The 24,833-nt window shown below is 38.0% G+C and overlaps 4 protein-coding genes and 1 non-coding gene across 7 annotated transcripts; 2 read left to right on the top strand and 3 right to left on the bottom strand.

The window, feature by feature from the left end:
• The first annotated feature begins 354 nt into the window (after positions 1-354).
• LOC102706483 (UDP-xylose transporter 1-like) lies at positions 355-6,603 on the top strand. Its single transcript, XM_006656056.2, has 9 exons — positions 355-544; positions 652-728; positions 2,763-2,905; positions 2,999-3,183; positions 3,257-3,324; positions 3,808-3,940; positions 4,262-4,423; positions 4,930-5,202; positions 6,253-6,603. The coding sequence occupies exons 3-9, from the start codon at positions 2,788-2,790 to the stop codon at positions 6,337-6,339; spliced, it is 1,026 nt and encodes a 341-aa protein (XP_006656119.1). The 5' UTR covers positions 355-544; positions 652-728; positions 2,763-2,787; the 3' UTR covers positions 6,340-6,603.
• LOC102706947 (pentatricopeptide repeat-containing protein At3g53360, mitochondrial) lies at positions 3,126-10,395 on the bottom strand. 3 transcript variants are annotated; one of them, XM_015838641.2, is made up of 5 exons: positions 7,845-10,395; positions 7,559-7,745; positions 7,236-7,479; positions 6,947-7,158; positions 3,126-3,212 (listed from the first exon to the last, which is right to left on the bottom strand). In XM_015838641.2, the coding sequence occupies exon 1, from the start codon at positions 10,306-10,308 to the stop codon at positions 8,023-8,025; it is 2,286 nt and encodes a 761-aa protein (XP_015694127.1). In that variant the 5' UTR covers positions 10,309-10,395; the 3' UTR covers positions 3,126-3,212; positions 6,947-7,158; positions 7,236-7,479; positions 7,559-7,745; positions 7,845-8,022. The 3 variants fall into 3 exon arrangements, with proteins under 3 accessions (XP_015694127.1, XP_015694126.1, XP_015694125.1); XM_015838640.2 differs by having other exon boundaries at positions 6,947-7,154; XM_015838639.2 differs by having other exon boundaries at positions 6,947-7,151.
• A 3,207-nt stretch (positions 10,396-13,602) lies between these two features.
• LOC102707221 (plastid division protein PDV1-like) lies at positions 13,603-15,969 on the bottom strand. Its single transcript, XM_006656059.2, has 2 exons — positions 15,540-15,969; positions 13,603-14,360 (listed from the first exon to the last, which is right to left on the bottom strand). Exons 1-2 carry the CDS (start codon positions 15,879-15,881, stop codon positions 13,869-13,871), a joined length of 834 nt encoding a protein of 277 aa, XP_006656122.1. The 5' UTR covers positions 15,882-15,969; the 3' UTR covers positions 13,603-13,868.
• A 1,560-nt stretch (positions 15,970-17,529) lies between these two features.
• Positions 17,530-17,601, top strand: TRNAK-UUU. The gene has a single exon. It is a non-coding gene; the product is annotated as a tRNA-Lys (tRNA).
• Positions 17,602-18,213: 612 nt separating this feature from the next.
• On the bottom strand, positions 18,214-20,041 carry LOC121054776 (arabinogalactan protein 41-like). Its single transcript, XM_040525432.1, has 2 exons — positions 19,924-20,041; positions 18,214-18,684 (listed from the first exon to the last, which is right to left on the bottom strand). Exons 1-2 carry the CDS (start codon positions 20,039-20,041, stop codon positions 18,578-18,580), a joined length of 225 nt encoding a protein of 74 aa, XP_040381366.1. The 3' UTR covers positions 18,214-18,577.
• Positions 20,042-24,833: the final 4,792 nt, after the last annotated feature.

Below are 24,833 nucleotides of genomic sequence, written 5' to 3'. Positions count from 1 at the left end.
CATTTAGTCAAATCATGTCTGGAATGAAATGCAGCATTTTCCAAACATCTGTAATACATGTTGTCACCACCACATATAGTATATGCTAGCAGATTAAGCATGAAATCTGTTCATGGACAGCACCTATTCATGGACAGCACGTATATGTAAGTAGCATGTACGTGTGCTGGTTGATTCCTGTGTGTGTGTGAGCAGCAAGTATGCACGACGAGGATGATTGATGCCCTCATTGTGGCCGGCTCCCCAAGGAAAGGTATCCCATCCGCTTGAGCTTGACAGCATCAAAGCAAAAGCACGCTTGCTGCTGCACCTAACTGCCTGCCTACCATACACACACACAAACACAAAAACTTTGGACATAAAAACTGCCTCTCCTTCCTCCCTCTCTCTAGCAAGGAGAGCCATAGCCTCTCTCTCTCTCTCTCTCTCTCTCTAGATCTCTATGTTTTCTCACTCTGTAGATGCTTAGAGCGGCGGCGGGGTCGAGAAGATCAGGAAGGAGGTACAGGGAGTAGTAGATCAGTACAAGCTGCAGTTTGGAAAGGTTTGGATTGAAATTTGAAATTGATCTGCAGAGAGCATTTCCTTCATGTCTGTCTCATGGTGCTTGTTTGTTCTAATGGTCTCGATGCAAATCTCTCTTCTTGGCAGGTTACACCTTTTGTTTTGTTTCTTTGAAGAGACAAGGCGATAATTAAGCAGGGTTGTGTTCTCTGAATTTGAATAAGGTATGCTGTGCTTACTAGTCAACTTATTTATACATGTTTGGCCTTGTTTTTTCATTTTTATGTTCATCCCTTTTCATGTGGGACATATATTCGAACATTGTAAACATTTTGCAAAAGAAGAAAAAGAAAAAGAAAAAGAAAACCTTTCTGATTTCTCCCTTACAGAGGCAGGCATTTTGCCGTTCTCTGATAGGTCTTGGTCTGTTGCTACGTTGTATTTTTTAGTTCTGGCAAAAGCAAAACTTTCAATACGTCAAAATTATGTGTGATTTATAATGTTCATAGATCATGTATTCTGTGCATTAATTTAGAGGAAAGTGTATGAAAAACAGCACCGTCTCATGTCATGGTTGAGATTCTAGTCGAGCTGTCTGCCCTTGCCGTTACGGCATTGTTAGATATGGTAGGGATAACTAAGCTTGAGTCTGATCCTGCATGAACATGAGTTGGCAGCTTTAAATCTGATCGATTTTCATATCTAAACGCAATGACATACTATTTTTTTAGGAGGGTATCTAATTGTAGAAAAATAAATTATTGCTCATCTTGCCGATTCTCCTGGAAGAGTTCATAAAATTCAATCAAGCAGACAATGCTGGAGAGGAAGAATCAGCACTTAAATTTTTATGGTTCTACCGGTCACTCCTGTCAATCCTAGAATGAGTGCAAAGCTGGATCCATTTAAATTTACTGGGAAAATATAAGAAACATTGAAGTTCAGTTTAACAGATCAATTCAGAATTTTCCCTTGTAATATATAAAAGAAAACAATAATCCATAGCCTATGTTCTATCTTGCAATCATTTTTTTGCTTACGACGTGACCACCAAACACATGAAGCATGCGTTGGATTTCACTCATGTTTTGCTTGCATGTGTTTGGTCTCTCATTGACACTTTGCCAACTGATCAACCATTTTGACATCGACTTGAACCACCTTTCTTTCGATCATTGTACCCTCCGTGAAGCCAGCCCGGTAGGTAGAAGGTACCAACTCTCTGTTACAGGACAAAAGCAAATGGTTGAATCATGACAGGCTACTGGCTCATGGATAGTTTGGTCTAGCATTCCATTACATAATAGATGCATGCTAAATAAAACAATTATTAATCTTTAAAAAAGACTTGCAACATTTGCAGTAATCCAGGGTCAGGACTGAGCTAAAGTCGATGTCAAGCATCATCACCTACTAGTCTTGACAGGTTTGATGTGATGTGGTTAATTAGCTTGTGAATTGTGATTGCTATAATGTGCTTATATATGGGCAAGAAGGTGCGAGTGCCGGTTAATTACTGCCAAGGTTATAGGTCGTTTTCATGATTATGTGACTGACAAACTTCAGTCGTGCCATGACCTAACAACCTTGGAGATAGCATCTGCCTTCTGTGGTAGCTTGTCCATGTATTGGTCCCTTCCATGTTCTGGCATGATGGGCACCAATGGTTGATCGTAGTTTTGGCAGTATCCCTCTCCATAAACCGTTGGCAACAAATAGCCAAACTGGCACCAAACTGCCTAACCAAAATTGGGTCCATCTATGGCCAAACATGTTAGAAGCAAGATTTCACAATCTACTAGAACACACAGTTAACCCCAACGAATACTGCAGCCAAATATGTTTAAAAAAATATCCATTTCCTACATCGCAAATAGAGCATTTATGTTTCCCTACAACGAATGACTGAGTGAAACAAACATTTCAATTATAATATATATATATATATAGTCAAAAAATCTAAAATTTTATTTAAGATCTAACATTTGATATTTTAATTTTTAAATCTAATTCATGTTATTTGTTAAGGCATTGTTACTTTGATGTCATGCTGTTTTTCTGTTAACCAGAAAAATCTGTCAGTTAGATGTTATGAAGTAATTCCGTGGCTATATGCTTGAACAGTAAAACGAATTAAGCTGTTTTGACATGCTTAGTGGAATAAATAGACACCATTACTAAAATTGTTTGGTACTTCATCTTCAGTGAGTCGTATGCATACCTTGCACTGACCCTCTTCTTGTGTAATGTGACTCCAGAGGAACAGATAAACAATAGCTGGTCATGATGTCAGCTGGGTTCCAGCTTGGTGTGATCGGGTCTCTTGCGCTCTCGGTTGCTTCTTCCGTTGCTATTGTCATCTGCAACAAAGCTCTCATCAGTACCCTTGGTTTCCCTTTTGGTTAGTATGACTGAACATAATTTGGACAGAATGCAATGCATGCACAAAATAAGCATACTTATGTTGTATTCTGTTGTTTTTGCACCTATGTAGCTACAACATTGACAAGCTGGCATCTAATGATGACCTTCTGCACCCTCCATATGGCACAGCGCTTGCATTTCTTTGAACCCAAGGCAATTGATGGACAAACAGTGATCCTTTTCGGGTTGCTGAATGGCACCTCAATTGGCCTTCTCAATCTTAGTTTAGGATTCAACTCCATTGGATTCTACCAGGTAAGGTGTACTATCATCTTGGTCGTTTCCTACAAAAATGAAACAAGTACATAAATTTCAGTATATACTGCAGATGACGAAACTGGCGATCATACCTTTCACTGTGCTGTTGGAAACAATATTCCTGAAGAAAAGATTCAGGTTTTGAAATGTAAACTTAGCACTTTCTATTAACAAGTGAACAGCTATCCACTGCACTCATTTAAGGTAGAAGTAGGATACTACCTCCGTTTCATAATGTGAGATGTTTGACTTTTTTAGTTGCAACGTTTGACCATTCGTCTTATTTAAAAATTTAGTACAAATATAAAAAATGATAAGTCGTCCTTAAAGTTCTTTTGATAATAAAGTAAGTCATAAGCAAAATAAATGATATTTCCATAATTTTTTGAATAAGACAAATAGTCAAACATTACAAGCAAAAAAGTCAAACATCTTACATTATGAAACAGAGGAAGTACAAGATAGCTAATGTTGCACACAAACTTGAGTGAATTCAAAAATAGATGCAGACACATTCTGTTGAATCCATTGTTTACTTTTTAATTCATGAGCCATTGCTTGAAGGTCATTAAAGTATGTATTTGTATGATAATTGAGCTAATGACATTTCACAATTTACAGCGAGAGTATCAAGCTTTCTCTACTGGTCTTGCTTCTTGGAGTGGGCATTGCTTCCGTTACTGATCTCAAGCTAAATCTACTTGGATCCGTCCTTTCTGGACTGGCAATCGCCACAACTTGTGTTGGCCAAATTGTATCCTATCTTTAGTACTTCAGTACTTGTGTGCATATCTTTAAAGGAATGGGCAAGTAAATGAAAAGCAAGCTGATAAAAAAACATACTTTAAAATCTTATGTTTTAATTTCTGTTAAGCAGGTTTTATTAAATAAACAAGTCACAATGAATATCCTATGGGTAATTAGCTAAACATCGAAATTCTGATTAGATATTGCTAGTTACTTTTGAATATTGTGCATGGACTTGCATTATCGACACTTTCAACATAAAAATGGGTTAATTCTTACATTGCTAACCATGACCATATGGCATCCTTAACCTGAAATTTGAATGAAGCTCACAAATACAATACAGAAGAGATTGAAGGTCTCCTCAACGCAGCTACTTTACCAATCTGCGCCTTACCAGGCAGCAATTTTGTTTGCGACTGGACCCTTTGTGGATCAACTCCTTACAAACCGCAGTGTCTTTGCCCACAAGTATACCACTCCAGTTCTGGTATCTTCTTCATACTTCATCCATTTGCAGTTACATTTTGGAATATAAAATTCATCATTCCTTGCATCTTCAATCTTATTAGAGGTGCTAAGATACTCTTGTTTCGATAATAAGATTGAAAACATAAATTCATGATCAACAATCATATTTGATTTCCCAGCTTTACATTGATATATCATAAAAGCATGTTTAAAACATGAATAACAACTAGTGGTACGAAGGAAAAAAAAAAAGGAAAACATGATAGAATTGATCTGTGCGCAACTAAGCATCAACCACATAAAAGTAGTTGATATGCAATTTTGTTTCCAGTACTGGGAAATTGTACAATGATATCTACGGACAACAAATCCAATATGATAGTGGCTTGCAAAGTTATTGCTATAATGCATCATTGTTTCTTAGATATTTAGCATTGGCAAGTAGTCCCAGATATGTAGATATAACACAAATTTGGATAGGAAAATGGCATCAAAATGATGTTTTGAATTATAAATTACATGCAGGGCTTCATCATGCTATCCTGTTTGATTGCGGTGTCTGTGAACTTCAGCACATTTCTTGTGATTGGAACAACATCTCCAGTTACATACCAGGTGCTAGGCCACCTTAAGACATGTCTAGTTCTCTCATTTGGATACATTCTGTTACACGATCCTTTCAACGCAAGGAACATATTAGGAATTTTGATCGCCATATTTGGGATGGCATTGTACTCCTACTTCTCAGTGAAGGAGAGCAAGAAGAAGGCAACAAATGATGCTCTGCCAGTTTCACAGGTTCGACTTTGCCTCAACCCTTCGATAATATCCAATATGAAAGTACATGAACTACATATGATATTTTCATACTACAACATACAAGAAAAATAATCCACATATGGCAGTCATGCCAACAACTGTTCTGCTTGCTAGTTTCAAAAATAGCAATAAAGAATTCATTATGCAGCAATAATTTTTAAAAAAAAAACCTGTTTGGAAATTGAAACAGTAAATGGAATGAAATTGGCATACTGAGATGCCTATAAAAAGAACTTATGTGATGCAGAAATGCAACGTATATGCATACTAGCTAACAAAAGTACCTGGGGGCAATTTATGTATCGACAGGTGAAAAGACATAAGCTGCTGGCCTTAAGTGTCTAAATTACTGCATTCTATCTAATACATACAAGTGCCTAAAATTCTGTTTTGTTCAGTAAAGTGTATATATTTAAAATTTGTTGATTTCAGTGCCTCAACTCTTTTGAAATATTTAATTTAGTCCCTCTATTACACCCTCATTAGGTGAAAAAATGGGCCCACATGCCATAAACAATAATATTGGTCAGCCAAAACTATTTTTTGTTTCTCAAATGTATAATGAACTTGGCGGGTGTAGGCATGTGGCAAAATGGCCAAAGGACTTAATTAAACAATTAAAATAGATGAGATAATTATCAAAAAAATAAAATATAGGTAATTGAATCGATACAACAGAATACTTTCCATGCTCGGATCAACAAATTTATTAGATGGACTTCATTAGACTACAAATTTACTAAATAGTTCAGGCATCTCAAGTGCAATTCTGCCTACTTCTTATAAAGCTTTGAGTATATCTCTTCTATACACATCAAGTACTTGGAACCAAATTATATCTTGTAGATTTAATTATAGTTAACAGTTTTATGATATGCTAACATCATATAGGTGAGTTTTCCAACATGACTTACAAAATTCCAACATGGTTTTTACATGGTGAATGCAATGCAAATAAGTTCTCAATCTTCAATTGAAGTACACTTTAAATTTCTGTTTCACCCATTTCATGATTCAATGTCTTTGTAGATGCCAGAAAAAGAGACTGAACCACTTTTGGCAACCAAGGACAACAGTGATACCAAAAAAGCAAATGGTGTATCTCACGACTGCTAAGACTTCTCTTGCTTAGTGTAGATCTAGTATATGCATGCGGCATGCCTGCTTGTTGAATTCAAAGGACCTGGAAAGCCATTTCTTTCCATTCTTGATTTGTTTTGTAGAAAAGAGAGTTTTATATTTGTAGAGAGTGTATATTTTGACGTTAAAATTATCATTTGATCCTACATGTCATATTCAACTGTTCCAACTGAAGGTTTACAGTTGGAGATCATCTTCTTGACACACTCATGTTTATCAAAACAGAACCTATTCTCAACATATAGCATCCAGTTGCCAATGGGTATGCACTTATTATTTCCATCCATTTAACTTCATTAATTAATGAATCTGCCTGGAGATACAACATAAAAACAAATTCTCATCATTGTGTTCTAGAAATTTCATGACCCGTCAGAAATTTAATGCCTAATGTTACACATTCATGGGGTAGCATGTGTTATGGGAGTTAGTGTTGTAGAATGAATAAAGCAATGTTACCAACATTGAGATATGAAAATGTACTTTAGTGTAACATTGTGCTCAGGCAACCTTTTCATGGTATTCCACATACTACTACTCTAGCTGTTGTAAGTCTGTACTCATACTGCTAGTATTGTCATACCTTTGAGATGAAGAATATTGTCAACTCTTGTTTGTTGAGTCCTCCATCATCATGTTGTTATTTGTGTCACTGTCACTCGCTCAGCAAATTCATGCTGCTTATCAAACATGTATCTTCACAGTCAGCCCATTGGATTATTGATTTGAGCTTTTCGATATGAGAATCCTTCAAACTTAATGTAGTATGCTCCATTGATGTTGACAAGCTGCTATCTTAAAAGACGAGCCTTCTCAGTGGTAGATAAAAAGAAACAGGTTTCTGAACATTCTGAAATAGTATGGATTTTTACCTTGTGTATGGCTCACTGAATCGGAATCTACTTATCTGGCAGCTTAAACAAATATAGAGAGCCCAGTTGGCCTTTCATGTATCAAATAGCTCAGATCATTTGAGTATCTCACTATTTACAATGAATCCAATCAACCTTGAGAAACACATTTCCTCATACTGGATGAGGAAAGGGGGGAGTGGCAAGCTGGATGAGGACAATGAATAGCCCTTGTACACAAACTTGAATATTGACTAGTGACTACCTGTGAAAAGGCACGCCTCCTCAGAGGTAGATTAATAAAAACAGGTATTTGACCAGTCTAGAATAGGTGAAACTCTTACCTTGTGTACGGCTCACTGGACTGAATCTTACATAAGGGAAATATGGGACAGCTGAAACCAATACATCAGCCCCAGTTGTGCTTCGTATATCATTAGCAAGATTACATGAGTAGCTCCATCAGCAGGCCCACCATGTACGATTTGTCGAGCCCACATTGTAAAACATATTTCCTAGGCAAGTTGACATCTGAAGCCAAATGAGCAGCAAAGCGAGAGAAAGGATTAGCTCCAAGTCACAGATTTACTTTTTCTTTCCAATATTTAGGCAAAATAATCAACAACATACCAGTAAGTTCCCAAATGGTGTGTGATGATGACACCACGTTTACATAGCTTCTGTAGATTTTCCATTGCAATTCTGACAAAACCTTCACAACTCTCTGGATGATAAACGAGTATTTCTTACAACATGGGGCAATGGAAATACCCCAGATTCAGCTATGAATGTTTTCTTCATCTCCCACTCAACTGTATTCAGCTAGCATTTCATCATTGAACAAATCACTATCAATATGATCAACAATAGAATGTTTACATGAATACTTTGGAACATAACCAGCTTTTATCATTTCCATTCCAACTAACTCCAGCATTGTGTATATTTCCTCAGACTCTGGATGTGACCTGTCCTCCACTATAAAGACTTTTACCTCCCCCTTAAGTTTAACCCAACTCTTCCCAGGTGATTTTTTAACACCACTACTTCTCATAGCCTTCTTCAATCTGGCAAACTCATTCCAATTGCCAGAAGCAGCATATATATTGCACAGCAAAACATAAGCTGCCGAATGGGAAGGATCAATATTCAAAATACCTTCTGCTGCCCTCTTACCCATATCCATATCATTGTGTGTTTTGCTAGCAGCCAGAAGAGTCTTCCACATTATAATATCAGGATCAAATGGCATTTGGTCAATAAACTTTGCTGCCTCAGTTAGTCTTCCAGCACGTGCCAACAAATCAATGATACATGAACAATGCTCTCGTGTTGGAACAATACCATACTCAGGCTCCATAATGCTGTAATAATAGCAGCCTTCATGAACAAAACCGACACGACTGCATGCTGTGAGAACACCGATGAAGGATACATGATTTGGCCTGATTCCCAGGCTTCTCATCCTTGAAAATAAATCGAGTGCTTCCTTTGCATAACCAAATTGGGCATACCCAACAATCAAGCTGCTCCACGAAAACACATCGCGATTGTTGCCCATTATTTCAAAGAGCCGCATGGCATCATCTAAACTTCCACATTTAGCATAAGTGTCAACTAGAGAATTACTAAGCATTGTATCATCCACTAGTCCAGCCTTGAAGGCATATGCATGAACCTGTTTCACCATTTCAAAGTAACCCAACTCAGCAGAAGCGCTCAGTACATTGTTTAAACTAATCCTATCAAGATTTGGCTCACGCTTGTTCAACAGGCCAAATAACTTCAGGACTTCTTCCATTTGGTTGTGTTGGGCACAGGCAGTAAGAATGCTGTTCCAGGTTACGACATCCTGATCCTTTATCTCATGAAAAACATCCATTGCAGAGGGTAAATCTGAACACCTTGAATACATGCTGAGTAAAGAATTACAAACTGAAACATCCCCATCTAAACCCAATTTGACCAAGTAGGAATGGATCAATCTACCATGATATAAGGCATCACAGCCAACACATGCACACAACAAGCCCCTAACAGAAATACCATCAGGTCTCAAACCAGAATCTCTCATCTCTGAGAACAGGACCAAGGCCTCACTAAGTAGGCCTTCAACAGAGTATGCATTTATTATGGAATTCCAAGAAACTAAATCAGGTGCCTCAATCCTGTAAAATGCGACCCTTGCAGACTTTAGCTTCTTGCACCGCGCATACATGTCGCTCAGTGAGCAACCAGCATATAAATCACGGTCCAACCTATACTTGATGGACAAACAATGAATCTGCTCACCATACTCCCAACTCCCTGCAGCCCCACATGCACGAAACACACTACCAAAATGAAATTCGTTCGGATGATGCAGGCCCTCAACAATCATCTCTCTGAAAACCTTTAGTGCCTCCATTTCAAAACCTTGCTGTGCAAACCCAGCAATAATTGACCCCCAGGAAATTAAGTCTTTATCTCTAATCCTCTCAAAGAGCATGAATCCATCGTCAACCAAGCCATTCTTGGAGTACATTGTGACGAGTGCGTTCTGCACAATCAAGTCACTACCTCTCTCTGACTTCAACACATGGGCATGCACCTGCCTCCCAGCGGCAACGTCCCCAAGCTGCGTGCAAGCACGCACGGCACTGCCGAGCGCAAACTGGTCAGCAGCAGTCCCTGACCGTAGCATGGACGAGAACAACCCAAGAGCGTCACCGGCCCGGCCGTTCTGGACGAGCGCGGCGATGACGGCGGCCCAGGAGACGGGGTTCTTGGCGGGCATTTCGTCGAACACCTGGCGGGCGGAGTCCGGGGCGGCGCACCGCCCGTACATGGTGATGATGTGGTTGTTGAGGACGGTGTTTCTGGCGAGCTGGGCACCCGGGGAGGAGGACGACGACGACGAAGAGGCGACAAGGTGGCGGTGTACGCGGCGGCCTTGCGGGAGAGAGCGCAGGCGGGAGCACGCGGCGACGAGGGCGGCATAGGTAGCGGCGGTGAGAGGGGCTGGGGAAGAGGAGATCGACTCGAAGGCGCGGAGGGCGGCGGCGAGCCTGCCGGCGTGGTAGAGCTGGAGGATGGTGCCATTGGGATTCTGCATCGGCGGCGGCCGCGGCGGAGTCGGTGACGGGGCGACCGGCCAGTGTGGCTAGCCGCTGGCGCGATGGCTTCTTGAGCCTCTGATGCGTAGCAGCCGTCCGATCGGGAATGAAGGGACAAGATGCGAGCCTTTTGCTGACCTCCCCCTCCTTTTGTTTGATATATTCGAGAGGGCTGCACGTGGACAAAACTTTCCGGTCTAATGGTTTGGTCTAGATACATCACTTTATTATTCCCTCCGCTAGTCAGGCTTACCTGATGTTAAATGAATATATATATATATATAAAAGACGAAAGTAATAGCTATTAAAATAATTTGTAGATAAAATCTTCAGGTGTGTGTTCTTAGTGATTTTAAGAAAAATATTGAAAATATACAGTTAAATAACCCATTAGAGGCTATGACGGTTTTTTTTAATATTAAATTGTAACCAAAGCAAACTTTAATTTCATGTATGAATTTGTAAAACATTTTCATTTTCGTGAGCAACAATTATTATTTCAATGTTGCCCTAAAGAAGGGCACCCAGAGTAAACCAAAGAAAAAAGATATGCTGGCAAGGAGAAAATTGTATATCTAGCAGCACTAACACATGGATACACGGATTCCTCAAATGAGATTCAATAGAATGTCACGCTGAGTTAATTTATTACTATATTTTTCGTGTCAGGATATAAGTTAACTTATGCATATCAACCGAACACGGCCTGAGTATGCTCGACACGCGGAAATGTCATTTCCACACTTTTTAGCTACAAGAAATGTCTTTGCACCTTGTCATTTTATTGGGACCAAAATGCGCCCGGACACGTTTTGCCCAATCTATTAGCGGATGCAACTAAGATTATTGTTGGGACCCAAAACACTTGTTGTTTTTGACATTGTTGAAATTGGATGAAAAAATAGATTGGGTATAGATAATCTATCCAGTGCACAAACTTATTTTACTTATTAGACAAATCCAACGGCTCAAATCATCTGCATCAGATCGAACCCCTTCTTCCTTTTATGGGTTCCCCAAATCACGCGTACATTCTGTTAAAACTCTTCTTCTATCCTCCATACATCAAATCTTAGGTCAAATATAGATCCAAATTTTAACTTGTCATAAAAACACCGGAGAAAGTATTACAAGTACCATCATGTCAGATCTCGATCAAATCTTCGTCTAATCTTTTGTCTTTATTAAAGTTTTTATGCAAATATAGAATATTGTATGTCATTCCTATAGTTCATTTACTAACAATGAATCAAATTCATAAATAAACATTTTTATATGTATATATATCAACATGAATAATCAACCTTAGACCCCTAAATCAACGGCATTAAATTAAAATAAATCAAATATTAATTAAATGATGTATCATTTATATGTATATATATAATCTAATATTAAATAACGAGAGATTTTTTACATGGTAGTATTTACTCATTCGATATTTTTTATATGTATATATCAACACAAATGAATCAGCTGTTCAAATAAAAAACGAACAAGTATAAAATAAATTTTATAATATGTACGTATATATATTATTTAAATTATAATCATGTCTGTGTTCAAATTGACTCATAGATGATTGTGGGAGCTTTTTTTTTGACACAGTAGTATTTTTTGACACAATAGTATTTGACTAGTAGGCACTAGGCACCGTTAAATTTCAGACATATGGTTTACCGTTTGTATTTTTCAAATTTATTACAAATATACAATATCATAAGGCATTCATAAAATAATAAACAACATGTGTGAGTCCAAATTAAATTATTTATTTAATATATATGTGCATGTATCATCTAATCTACCCTATGATGATAAAAAATATTAGAAATTTTCTATAAAATATACATTTATATAGTATATAGCTCCTATAATTATGCTATATATATACATACATGACATATTTATGACTAATTTTATATAAGATTTTTTATTCCTTTGTTCACTGGGATTGCACAAATTTACCTAAATACTTTATTTTACACAAATTAGAATATATATCTAAATTGCATTGTATTAAGGACCGATGTGTGTGTTTCTATTTAATATATATTTAGTATAGACATGTCTTAATAGCATGATGACCATGAAATTTATTTGGTTAAATATGACTTTGGATAGATATTGTGCATTGTCTAAAATATAAACTTTATTTCAATCCTTTGATTTTTATTATTAAATATTACCATACGTTAGCACATGTACGTTTGATATATAACTTGAATCGAGTTAAAGTGCAATTAGACCTATGTTAGAAACATTAGTTTAACTAACGAAATTAAATAATATATGAATAAAAATATTATGATACCGTAGCATTAGCATAGGTATATTGCTAGTAGACAATCAGTTACCAAACTCAAATGTGCTCAATTGTGTCCTTTTTCAGACAGTAGTGACATTGTTTATACGGGATGAGAAAAATAGATTGGGCAATAGACAAACAATCAGTTATCAAACCTTAACCAAGGTGCTCAATTATGTACTTTTTCAGACGGTAGCGAGCCATTAATTCTAGATGAGTACATATCCTCATCTTTAATAATCATGTGGTGCTCCATTATATTGGCAGTATACACACATTCGCGTAGATGTGTAGGTATAGACCTCTTTGATCCTAGCTTCACTGAAGGTGTTCAACATCCTTTCTTGCTCAATAGATGGCCCACTTTTTCAGTTTATGCATATCATGCCCGATGTTACAACAGGATTAGGTAAGCAAAAAAAGGTGAAAACCTTCAAAGGAGAGGTGAAAATTGGGATCAAATGAATGAACAGAAAGATAAAAGAAAGAGCAATACCCAACATAACACAACACAACACAGACTCGATACTTCACTACCATATTGTACTTGTCCGTTTCAGAATGTACACGTATAGAAAACCTTACTTTTATCAGTTACTCCCTCTATTCTAAACTTACCTAGATTCATATGGATGCTAATAAATTTAGACATATATATATAAACTATATACATTCATCAATTAATGAATTTAGACAAAACTAAAAAGTCTTACAATGTGACAAAGGCCTTTTACCCCGTGATACTTGTCGCTCAATCAGAGAACGAACACAATGCCTAGCATTACTTGCATGCCCAGCATCTGGAGGTATTATTAGCTAAAGGTTCTTCACTCATTCCATCAAAGTTGTGAATCGATGCATACAGTTGCCCTGTTATTAGTGTAAGAACATCCACAAGGCCTGAACAAGAATTCCAAAATACATGGCAACCCAAACATCAAAACTGATACCCTGATAACATAAACATAGAAACTACGAAATATGTTGTCCATAAATGGTGATTGCGGTTTAGCCGTAGAAAAAGAAACAAGCTTGTACTGCCAGTTCATATATTGCCAATCTGTTCATATATCGCCAATCTGTTCATATATCGCCAATCTAAAACCATTACAGATCATATGGTACAATTTCCTAACTAAGATATGTTATACACCAGCCCATCCAAGAGAATGCAATGATTAGTGTCCTAAGAAAACTTTAAAAAATGTGAACAGAACAACACTCCCTGTACATCGAACAATGATTATTTCCTCAGCCTCTAGATAATAATACCTCCAGATGCTTTTCTCTAGTGTTCTTTATAGACATATGAGAATGAAAAGAATTGTCTTGCCTACATTGAACTGCTTGTTTACTAAAGACCACCTGATGCAGCTGCAAGAATGCAAGCATACCTACTACAAATATTGTGGTATTACCGAGCGGGCCACCAATCCTCTCCAATCTTAAAGAATTCTTAGCTATAGCCAAAGTACAGGATAAAACACGCACTAACAAGTTTGAACCACGTTCATTGGGATACTCGTTCTCTACTGATTGGCCGTGTGTGTGTTTCCCACAGACATCTTCTGGTGAGACAAATCGGCTCTTGTCAAGCTCATCATCAACAAAAGCTAAGGCCTCCTCAATAACTTCATGCTTCTTCCATCTGTGTTCAGCCAATCTTGTAGCAAGCAGAATACGACTTTGCTGCAACCTAGCAATTGCGGCATCTCGTTCTGCGACCTGACGTAATTGAACATTCTGCAAGTAATGTTGACACAACAGGCACCAGGTTATTTTCGGATAATTTAATTAGTTGGCGCTGGAGAGTTTGCATAAGCTAGAACTACCTCCATCTCAAAATAAATTCACTTTTGTACATGAATCTAGACAAGCACTTATCCAGGTTCGTATATGAAGAGTTTACTTCTTTGGGGACAGAGGAAGTATCTAACAGCTCATAATCATAAGCTACATGCTTGAACAATAAATAACAAAAAAGTGATCAGTTTTTCAACCATCTAGAAATGGAATTGCTTTTCTTATACCAAGAGAAATATGATAACTCAAGCTAAGCATCAAGCTATTATAAGGATCTAGCAAAAAAAAAAAATTGTATGCAGATTGTACATCTTATTCCTTGGAAAGAAATAAGTACAAATATGTAGTCTTGACCTTTTTAGAGACCAGGTTGATACCATCGATCTTAGGACAAGAAGCTACACAGCTAACAACCACAAGACAAATTACAGAAGGCAGCAAACTACATGGTTAACTACATATACCAATTGCATGTGTTCATACCATTATTGGTTCCAAGGGAACGGCATGTCCCTATCAAACTGATAGGATCGCCCCCCCCCCCCCCCCCCCCCCCCCCCCCCCCGGCACCCTATAGAACATGGAAGAAAATGCCAACACATACCACAGTGAATTGTGCTTACAAACCAACCTATCTGGAGTTCTGGACCTACAAATCACAAGAGGACAAGATGGTTTCGACACAACACAAAGACCAGTGGCAATGAGACAACAAGGGAGGCAATCAGGCAATCAACAAGAGCAAACAAAATGCCAGCATGGATCTCGCAAAGATGTGGCCCCAAGATTGGTACTTTTCATCTGCGCAGCGCAACCGTGACGAATTGTCAAAAAGAAGAAGAAAAAAATTGAGGATCAAACAAGCATATCCAGCTTGTTCTCTTGAATGAACAATGTGGCGTGAGTGCTAATTGTCGATAGTAATCTCGAATCGTGGATTTTGGAAGGTGGAATCAGGGCAGATTGGCTAGCCCGAACTCGAAGACTCATCAATTCAAGCTATCAACGGCAATCCGAGGCCTCGAACTAAACAGAAGCTCGTTGGCTGCATCGTGGCATCATGGGGGAGACGGTTCTTGCACGAAGAAAAAAGAAATTGCTGATTGAGGATGTACTGACGTGGAGGAAGTGGAGATGGCCCTCGAGGTCCTCGAGCGCGGCGCGGACGGCGTGGAGGCTCCGCGCGCCCTCCATGGCCGCCACCGAAACCGCCTCCTGCTCCGGGCCGCATTTCCCGCCTCCTCCCTCCTCCTCCTGCTGCTTCCTCCTCCACTCCTTGACGGCGCGGGAGGAGCAGCGGCAGGGCGAGGCCCCGGCCTCGGCTGCGCCCCCGCGGCGGGCGCAGGCGGTGAGGGAGGCGATGGCGTGGCTGAGCTTGTCGTGGAGGTCCCAGATGCGGTCCTGCAGCCTCCCGGCTTCCGCCTCCGCCGCCGACGACGACGACGGCAACCACGTTCTCATCTCATGCCAGGGAGGGAATGGGCTCGTCGGCGATGGGGAGAGGGAGAAGCCACACCTGCGCACGATAGGCGGAGAGGCTCTTTTTTTTTCTTCCCCTCTTCTGCCTATTATTACCGATACGAATAGCATTTATAATCCAACGACTATTCGTAGAATTGAATTAAATAAGGCTCTGTTTAGTTCACAGAAATTTTTTTTTAAAAATATCATATCAAATTTTTAGATACCTAAATGAAATATTAAATATATATAAATATTAAAACTAATTATATGTTATGGGGAAAATCGTGAGACGAATCTTTTGAGCCTAATTAGGATATGATTAGTCATAAGTGCTACAGTAAACATGTGCTAATGACAGATTAATTATACTTAAAAATTCATTTTGCAGTTTTCAGACGGAATCTAAAATTTGTTTTTTCATTCGTGTCTGAAAATCCTTTCCGACATCCGATCTAACATTCGACCTGACTCTTTTACCAAAATATTTTGGCAACTAAACAAGGCCTAAATTGTTACGTATCAATGATTAGAATTTTTTTCTATAAAATTCCTATGAATTTCATGGTGCGGTATCCAAATGACTCATTTAACCAATACATGTGTTTAATTTCGGTAGAATTGCATGTCATAACATCCCATCATTGTGTTTTTTCTATTCCAGTGTTCTCTTTTTTTTTTATCCATGAGCTTCAAAGGATCCCAAATGTGTGGAAAATATATCACTGCATGAAGAGAGAAGTTTTACGCAAGTAGATTTGGATCCTCACCTAATCAGAAGGGAATACAAAACATAACATATTGGTTCTCTGAACAAAATGTACCATGGTTGTTTGGGAGGAGAAAAACGATCCAAAACACAATTCAACAGTATAGATAAGTTTTTTTTTCAATTTCACCTGGATTACCATCCAACTGAAAATGGGGTAAAATTCAGAGGGACGTGAATGGGGAAGTTTTAATTCGTGCTTAGTTCAAATTGGAAAGAGTAAATTGTATTTGTGGTACATAGACTTATCGGGTGTGTGCCATATAGTAAAAAAAAACTTGTAAAATACGTATTATGGTGCACAAATTGGGTTAGTGCATGCGAACCAAGCCCATTAATGGCGTATTATGGAAAATCATGTTGAATTGGAGTTAATTAGGATGCCACAGTCGTATATCTTGTATCTTATATTTTTATTACATAAAATTGTTTACTCTATGTTTGATCTAGTGTGTGACATTGTGGGTGATTGAAAATGTCGATGATATATTTATAAACGAAAAATAATTTATTAATTCTTAACAATCTAAAAGCTAAGGTAAAAAATAAACCACGGTGAAAAAACTCTAAAATGGCTTATAAGCATAATATGAAGCAAAAAGATACGTGGGATTATCTTCATGTGAACGGCTGTATGAGATTCTAATGAATACCTAATTTAGTAAAATTAGTGATAACATATCCTTGTAACTTTGGTTTGCATGGACTAGATAAATTTGTGCGCCAAAACAAGCAATTTACTAGTTATTGTAATAAATTACACCCACTTCATAAGTTCGTGCAACCATAGCACAATTTTCTCAATTGAAAATTTTGAGAATATGCTATTTTGGCACAATTACACACCCATGTACCTAATATTGCCCAAAACTAATCAGAGCCGTCCTAGCTCAGTGGTAGAGCGCGTGGCTTTTAACCACGTGGTCGTGGGTTCGATCCCCACGGACGGCGATTTTATTTCCTTTTTCTGTTATTGTTTTTATTGAAATAATAACAAGTGACGCTAACACAGGGTTTTCTTTGATATTTTTTATTAAAATAATAAAAAGTTGCTCTAAAAAATGAAATAATGACCCATTTTTCTGTTGTTTATTAAAATAATAAAAAAAATCATGCTATGATATACTCCTTCCATTTCGCAATGTAATATAAGTATTTTAAACATTATCTACATTTATAAAGATGCTAATAAATCTAGACATTTATATAAATTATATACATTCATAATGAATTTAGGCAAGGCTATAAAGACTTATAATATGAAACAGAGATCGTAAATTTTTAAAAAATGCTAACACAGAGGAAATGATAAAAAAGCATGACTCTCAAAAACAAAAATATAGTTCTCAACACTACGAAACAAAATATCTGTTACTTAATAAAAAGCTTGCCAACAAAGAGGCAAGCTGACACTGAGAAACAAAAGTATGGTTTTCAAATATAAGGTTAATATTTTATTGAAAAACTTTAAAATGGTTCATATTTATGCTAACACTCAGAGACGAAAAAAAAAACAATTCTCACTTACAGGAAAAACAAACAAAATGATCAGCCTGAACATTGACAAAAATTTTTGGCCCACAACTCCACAACAGAGATCAAACATGTCAGGTGTGGGACAAAACCACCACATGGTTGGCTAGGTCATGCAGCTTGCAAACTGCAAGACCCCAATCTACTCCATATCACCAGCACATGGCAAGTAGTAGCAGTGTAGCACAGAGCAGGTGGAATACGCATATACTAGCAAGAACTGGGACAAAGCAATCACAGAGAGAATGGCAGAATCATGCCCAGCCAATGAAATCAACACCAAACATGTTCATAACCATTATGTCGCGCGTACAAAAAATTAGAGCACTCCTCATCCTCACCTAAATTCTGCCCATCCTCACATAACTACAAATACAAGGATTAGGATTGGAACTTAAAAGAGCTTGTATGGAGATGAAGCGTCCAGTGGATGGATGAGGTAGGTGAGAACAAGGGCCACCAGCATCAGCACATATGCAATTCCCTGGTCAATTGATGTGCCTGCGTGAATAGATTAGTAGCAGGTATTTGCAGGGTTAGTCTGATGACTCAGAAAGAAAGAAAGAAAGAAACGTTTGGCTCATTGACTGTCAGTTTAGAAATTCACTAAGTTCAATTTAGTCTTGCGAAAATAAACTCAACATTTGAAATCAGCAGGCTTGAAAAAGACATGAATACAAACGACAGCTTCATTTGATGAACATCTAGATGCCTTGGTGAAAAATAACTCTTAAGGAATTAATAAACAATTCGGCTGCTTGGGATTACATCACAAGAATTAGTTCTAAAATAAAATGAACCAAATATCAGATATGGTAAAACAGGAAAAACTTCTGGAGAACCTGAAGTCACTTTCTGACTTTCAGGAAAACGAAATTCCCGGCATCCTTCATATACAAGTGTAAATGAGCATTTGCCAGGTACCATCCATCCAATGGAAGCTACTCAATGAAACACGAATACAACCAATGAAAGTGAAGCACCAACCATCGCAACCAGAACAGCAGAACAAAATAAAAGATTCTTGACGGATGGACAGCAAGCACCATTCTGGTGTGATCTATCATAGCACTTATGATCGTTACTCATTGAAAATTACTTTCACATACGGACACACACTATCAGGAATCGCCTAGCCGTTGCTTTCAATCACTATTACCCATAATGTGTTCTCCCCCCAGGCCATTACCGGAATACGTACAACAAGCACGCACAGCACATTCGGCAAGAACAAATCTTACCCAGAAATAACTAGAGAGAAATCTTAATTCAGCCAACATTGTTTTTAGCAGTATTAGTGAAAACAATTTTTAGCAGTCAATATTATTTGAACCTACAATATCAGTTGCTCGTCAAATTTGACACGATATCATAAAAAAAATATTTGTAAACAGTCTCGACCCATTTAGGCCTACCGAATCGCTGGGTTACGAGTCAGAGATGTCAAGCATCATAAGATCATGGAAGACCTTCCATGCCACCAAAGCTGAAGCTTTGAATGGCTAGTGTACATCGTTTTTGAAGGAATTCCAAAGAACTGAATCAGAATTCCACGTTTAACTTTCACGCGGAAGATGGAGAACTTCCACGCTCTGCGCTTCCATGGAAATCCTTATCGAGGTGGAGAATCGAATTCTGGCGCGGGCCAACCGGCCAGCCCACACACACACAGAGACGAACAGAGGAGGAAACCGTGAAGAGGAGGAGAAGAGGAGGACGTCGACGTGGGAGGGCTCTCACCGTCGCTGGAGGGCGCGGGGGCGGCGGGCGCCTGCGCGGCGGCGGAGGCTGGCATTGCGATGCCGACCACCAGCACGGCCGCCGCCGCTAGCCCCAGCGATGTCCACGCCGCCGCCATTAATCCCCTCCCCTCCCACCCCTCCCAGACGCTGCCGCTGCCTCCTCCTCCTACTCCGCCGACCACCGTGGGGCGTGGGAGAAGGAGGCGAGGAATCGCAGCAGCGCCCTCTCCCCCCAGAATTCTTCTTCTCTTCTCTTCGTTTTTTGGTTTCCTATCTCCTCCCTGAAATCTCGGGCTCGGGGGAACGCCGCCAACGTGCGCGCGCCGCCTCGCCGCCTCTTATAGGCACCAGCAGCGGAGGACCGGACCGCCCCCCAACCCACTGACACGTGGGCCCGCGCGGCGGTCGGCGCTGCCGCTGCCCACTGACGCACGGGGCCCACCCCGCCAGCGCCTGCAGCCGCGCGATTCGGTGGGGGAGACAGTGTAGATTTGATCTTGCCTTGCATTTAGCGACCTACCTCCAGTAGCATTAGGTCGCTGACCGGTGGGCTGCGTTATCGATGGGACCCACCTGTCAGTTAGACCTCTGGTGCGGGTAGTGTTTCTGGTGTTTCGGTGGTGCGGGTGTGGGGCCCACGCGTGGCACGTGAAACCGCAGAGGGCGGGCGGGGTGGGTCCAGATGACCATGCTTTGACGGGCGAGCCAGGCTGTGAGGAGGACACGGCCGATTGGTTTGGTCATTTGCTTTGCTACCATCGTGTTGGGGCTTACGCAATCGCTGACTGGTGGGCTAGAGCTTAGTAGGACCCACGCGGCAGTGACAGGAGGCAGTTTTTTGTTGGGGGCTAGATGAGTGTAGTAGTGTTTATCCCGTGAGTGTGTTGGACCAGTCCCAAATTTTCACAGTTCAGATTTCACTGAAAGTCTATAAATAAAATTACTATGCTCGCGTTCGCCCCGCTCGTTATTTAATTTCCTCCTCTCTCTCGTTTTTTTCATGCGCACGTTTCCTAAACTGACGATATATTTTTTATAAAAATTTTCTATAAAAAAATTGTTTAAAAAATTTTATATTTTTTTAATAATTAATAATTAATTAATCATGTACTAATTTATTACTACATTTTTCATACTAGCTAAATTAACTTACCACCCCTCGTGCCGAATGGGAGCCTACCTCCGTTTCATTACGCAAGATATTTGATATTTTTTTGTTACAACGTTCGACCATTTGTCTTATTTAAAAATTAGTACAAATATAAAGAAATATAAAGAATGATAAGTCATGGTTAAAGTCTTTTTTATAATAAAGTAAATCACAAGTAAAATAAATGATATTTTTATAATTTTCTAAATAAAATAAATGGTCAAATATTATAAATAAAAAGTTAAACATATTACGTTATAAAACGGAGGGAGTTTAAAGACGGACGGTCAGGAAAAGATCGTCCCGAAAAGTACTGAAAGCAGAGCGAAAGATTAGAGCACATTCACTAAGGATTGGTTAAAAACTTAAAATATTTTTTAAAATTAACTTTTATATACGGTCCCTGTTTTATACCGTAAAATTTCTAATATGCCAATAAATTTAGACATATATATAAGTAACGTAAATTGAGTAATAGATCAACCTAAGTATATCTAAAACGTTTTATATTATGAAATGGTGTGAGTAGAAATTTTGTTAAAAAATGTATTGTTCGGTGGTTCAGGATACATACCCGTGAAAACAATTATGGAGAGGTTAACTATGTCTAACACTGTAGACAGCCTAAGGCCCATTCTTTGCTGGACATTTTGCTGATTTTCGTGAGCATCCTTAATTGTTAAACTGTGTTAGAAAAACATATACTTTTTCCTTACAAGTATAAAATAAATCTATTTTTTAGTTTATAATATCTTTTACTTATTTAATTATACACTAAAGGCAATAGCTCACCTTATTTTCTATACCTCACTAAACAATGGGGCCTAAAGAGTAAAGACTATGGCCGTGTTTGTTTGAGGGGTAAGTTAACTTGCTCTGACGCGGAAAACATGATTAATTAATTATTAAAAATATATTAATGTATTAATATAATTTTTAAAATAATTTTTCTATAGAAAACTTTTACAAAAAATACACCGTTTAGCAGTTTAGAAAACGTGTACATGAAAAACGAGGGGATAAACCTACGTGTTTTATCTTCATACTATGTAAGTTGCTTTGGGTTCATACTTAATCAAACATCTCTCAGTTTAATTAAATTTATAGAAAAATATAACAGTATTTACAATACAAAATAAATATATTATAAATATATATTCAATTAAGAATTTAATGAAACTAATTGATGTCATAGGTGTTAATATATTTTGTATAAAGTTGATTAAATTTAAAGAGTTTTGACTTAAAAGATAATTCTAAGTAGGGTTTATAATATGACAGAGGTGTTTAGGAACATGTTAGAAGCACACAGTAGGGTTTACAGTACCGTGGGAAACTGTTACTTCCCCCTAGTGGTACCGGCAAAAACCACGTGATAACTACGATTGCAGCGGTTGAATAGTATATATAAAACCACACCAAATTTAACTAAGAATTCAAATTATTTTAAATTTTATTCAATTTAAGGTTGTTGCGTGGTATTAGGCTACTGCTGGCAGGCGCAAGAGAGTGTGTGTATTGGGCTTCTTTTAAAGGAAAATAAAAATATGTTGTTTTAAGCACATGTCTGTTTTCCTATGGAAGGAGGTCATACGAGGCCAACTCATAGGAATTTTACTATCTAGTTCATTTGTTCGGAATGACCTCATAGAAGAAAAAATGCAAAGGATTTGAGCCCTCCAAAATTTTATAGAAAAAAATTCAATTAGGTTTCAAGGAGAGTTTGGTTAAGTTCGATGGACAAGATATAGCCAAAGCTACGTCATTCAATTCATATCGTAATATCTTTTAGATTTATCCGCATATAATATTATATATAATGTATATATGTTTGTCTATCTTTATTACCATTGTTTTGAATCTAGATAGGATTAAAAGTCTTACTTTTTTGTGAAATGAAGATGATAGATAGTATAATTAAACATGGTTGATCGACGAGAAATTCTTGATTAAGTTGTGCCGTTTATGGCTTGAAAAAGAGTATAGCCAGCACATTATGCACGTATGTTAGGAAAATATTATTCCATACCACATGTGTCATAAGTGCATGCATCACGATGCGGAGGAATTGGACAAAGCTCTCCTCTAGTCCCATACTTTACTCTTTTTTTTTTTGACTTCCTCTGTTGCACACTGTTCCGAGAGTACACCAACCGCTGGAACCTTTCCTTTTTAAAAAAAACAACCTGATCTTCTCGCTCACAACCTGCAGTATTCAATCATCTTTTCTTACGTTTATAAGCTAAAATTTAATTTTTAACATTAAATTTAGAGTTGATCTAAATTTTTTATTATAGTTTATTTTTCAGCGTTGGATTTAGCTTGTTACGAATACGTATATAAAAAAGTTATTTATAAATTACTTTTAGTTTATAAATATATTGTTTGGTTTTTTTCTAAACATTCACCGCCTTGCATTCTGCGGAACGAGACAACAATCTAAACATTGTTTCACACATTCACATGGGGAGCAGGCAGCCGCAGAGGCAGGCAGGTTTGGGTGCCTTGCTGCTGTTGCTCTTGCTGCAGGTTGCTCTTGCTCTTGCAAGGAGACAAATGAGGATTCACAATGCACCACAATGCAATGACAGATGGTATGTGAGTTGTTATTTAAATTTTTTAAATTATATTAATTTATTTTTAATTTTTTAACTAATAATTAATTAATCATTTACTAATTTATTATTATTTTTTCCGAGTCGGATAACTTACCATCGAACGAATGTGGCCATAGTAGAAGATGTACTAAGTGAGTAAATAAAAATAGAAGAAAAACATATTTTGCATAGGAGCGAGTATAAGTCTCTTACAACATAAACCCCAAAATATCATGTAGTATTAAATGATAGGGCAGATGACAGAAAAGAGGAGATAGCACGAGTCACCCCTAGTAAGGACCTCTTGATTCGCAGGATAGGAATAAAAAAATATAGGAATTGAAGCAGTATGATTCATCAATCCTGCGGGAATCGAAAACACAGAAATAGATGAAATATGTCCTTTGATAATGCTATAAGAAAAACACAGGATTTCTCTTCCAGAAAATTTCCAAAGAGGTTAGACCTCTTTGTTTTTTTTCCTATGAAAATAAACTAAATTAATGTAATCCTAAGGAATGTTTTCTTTCCTTTCCTATGAATCAAATCCTACAAAAATCCTATACCAATCCTGTGAATCAAAGGAGCCCTAACCTCTACACAATCTCCAAGAAAAATGAGAGATAAAAAATAAATTAACTAATCTATAGTCAAAGTTAGTATATTATAGGATGTAGAGGTGATGTATCGTATGTGTCATCTTTTAATTAATAAAATTAATGGAATACTTATATGGATGAAATTATAGGCGGAATCTATCTCTTATAAAACTTGCTCGAAGACATTTCTGCACGGCACTAAGATATAATAAGAGACGAATAACATTAAATTTAAATTCGAATTAGTGTTTGGGAGCATATAGTAATGTCAGGGGCACATGCTTGTAGTCAGTCGAGTCAGGTATGCAGTTAAGAGGAATTAATGGGTCAGTTAAAATACTAAAATCTCACATAGAGACTCTTCATTACGGTCTTTGCATCAACCAATTCTTTGACGAAATTAATTGATCTCTCTCAGCTTATCCCGTCCATGGTATTAAATTAATTGATTTCTCTCATCTTGTCCCGTTCATGGCATTAATGGCCTGTTTGGGAGCTTCTCCCATCTCCCGGCTACAACTTTTAGAAAAATTGTTTCTGGTAGAAACTGTCCCAAATGGTA

This window comes from Oryza brachyantha, chromosome 6 (genome assembly GCF_000231095.2).
Source record: "Oryza brachyantha chromosome 6, ObraRS2, whole genome shotgun sequence".
NCBI lineage: Eukaryota > Viridiplantae > Streptophyta > Magnoliopsida > Poales > Poaceae > Oryza > Oryza brachyantha.
This window is presented reverse-complemented; position numbering and strand designations above follow the sequence as displayed.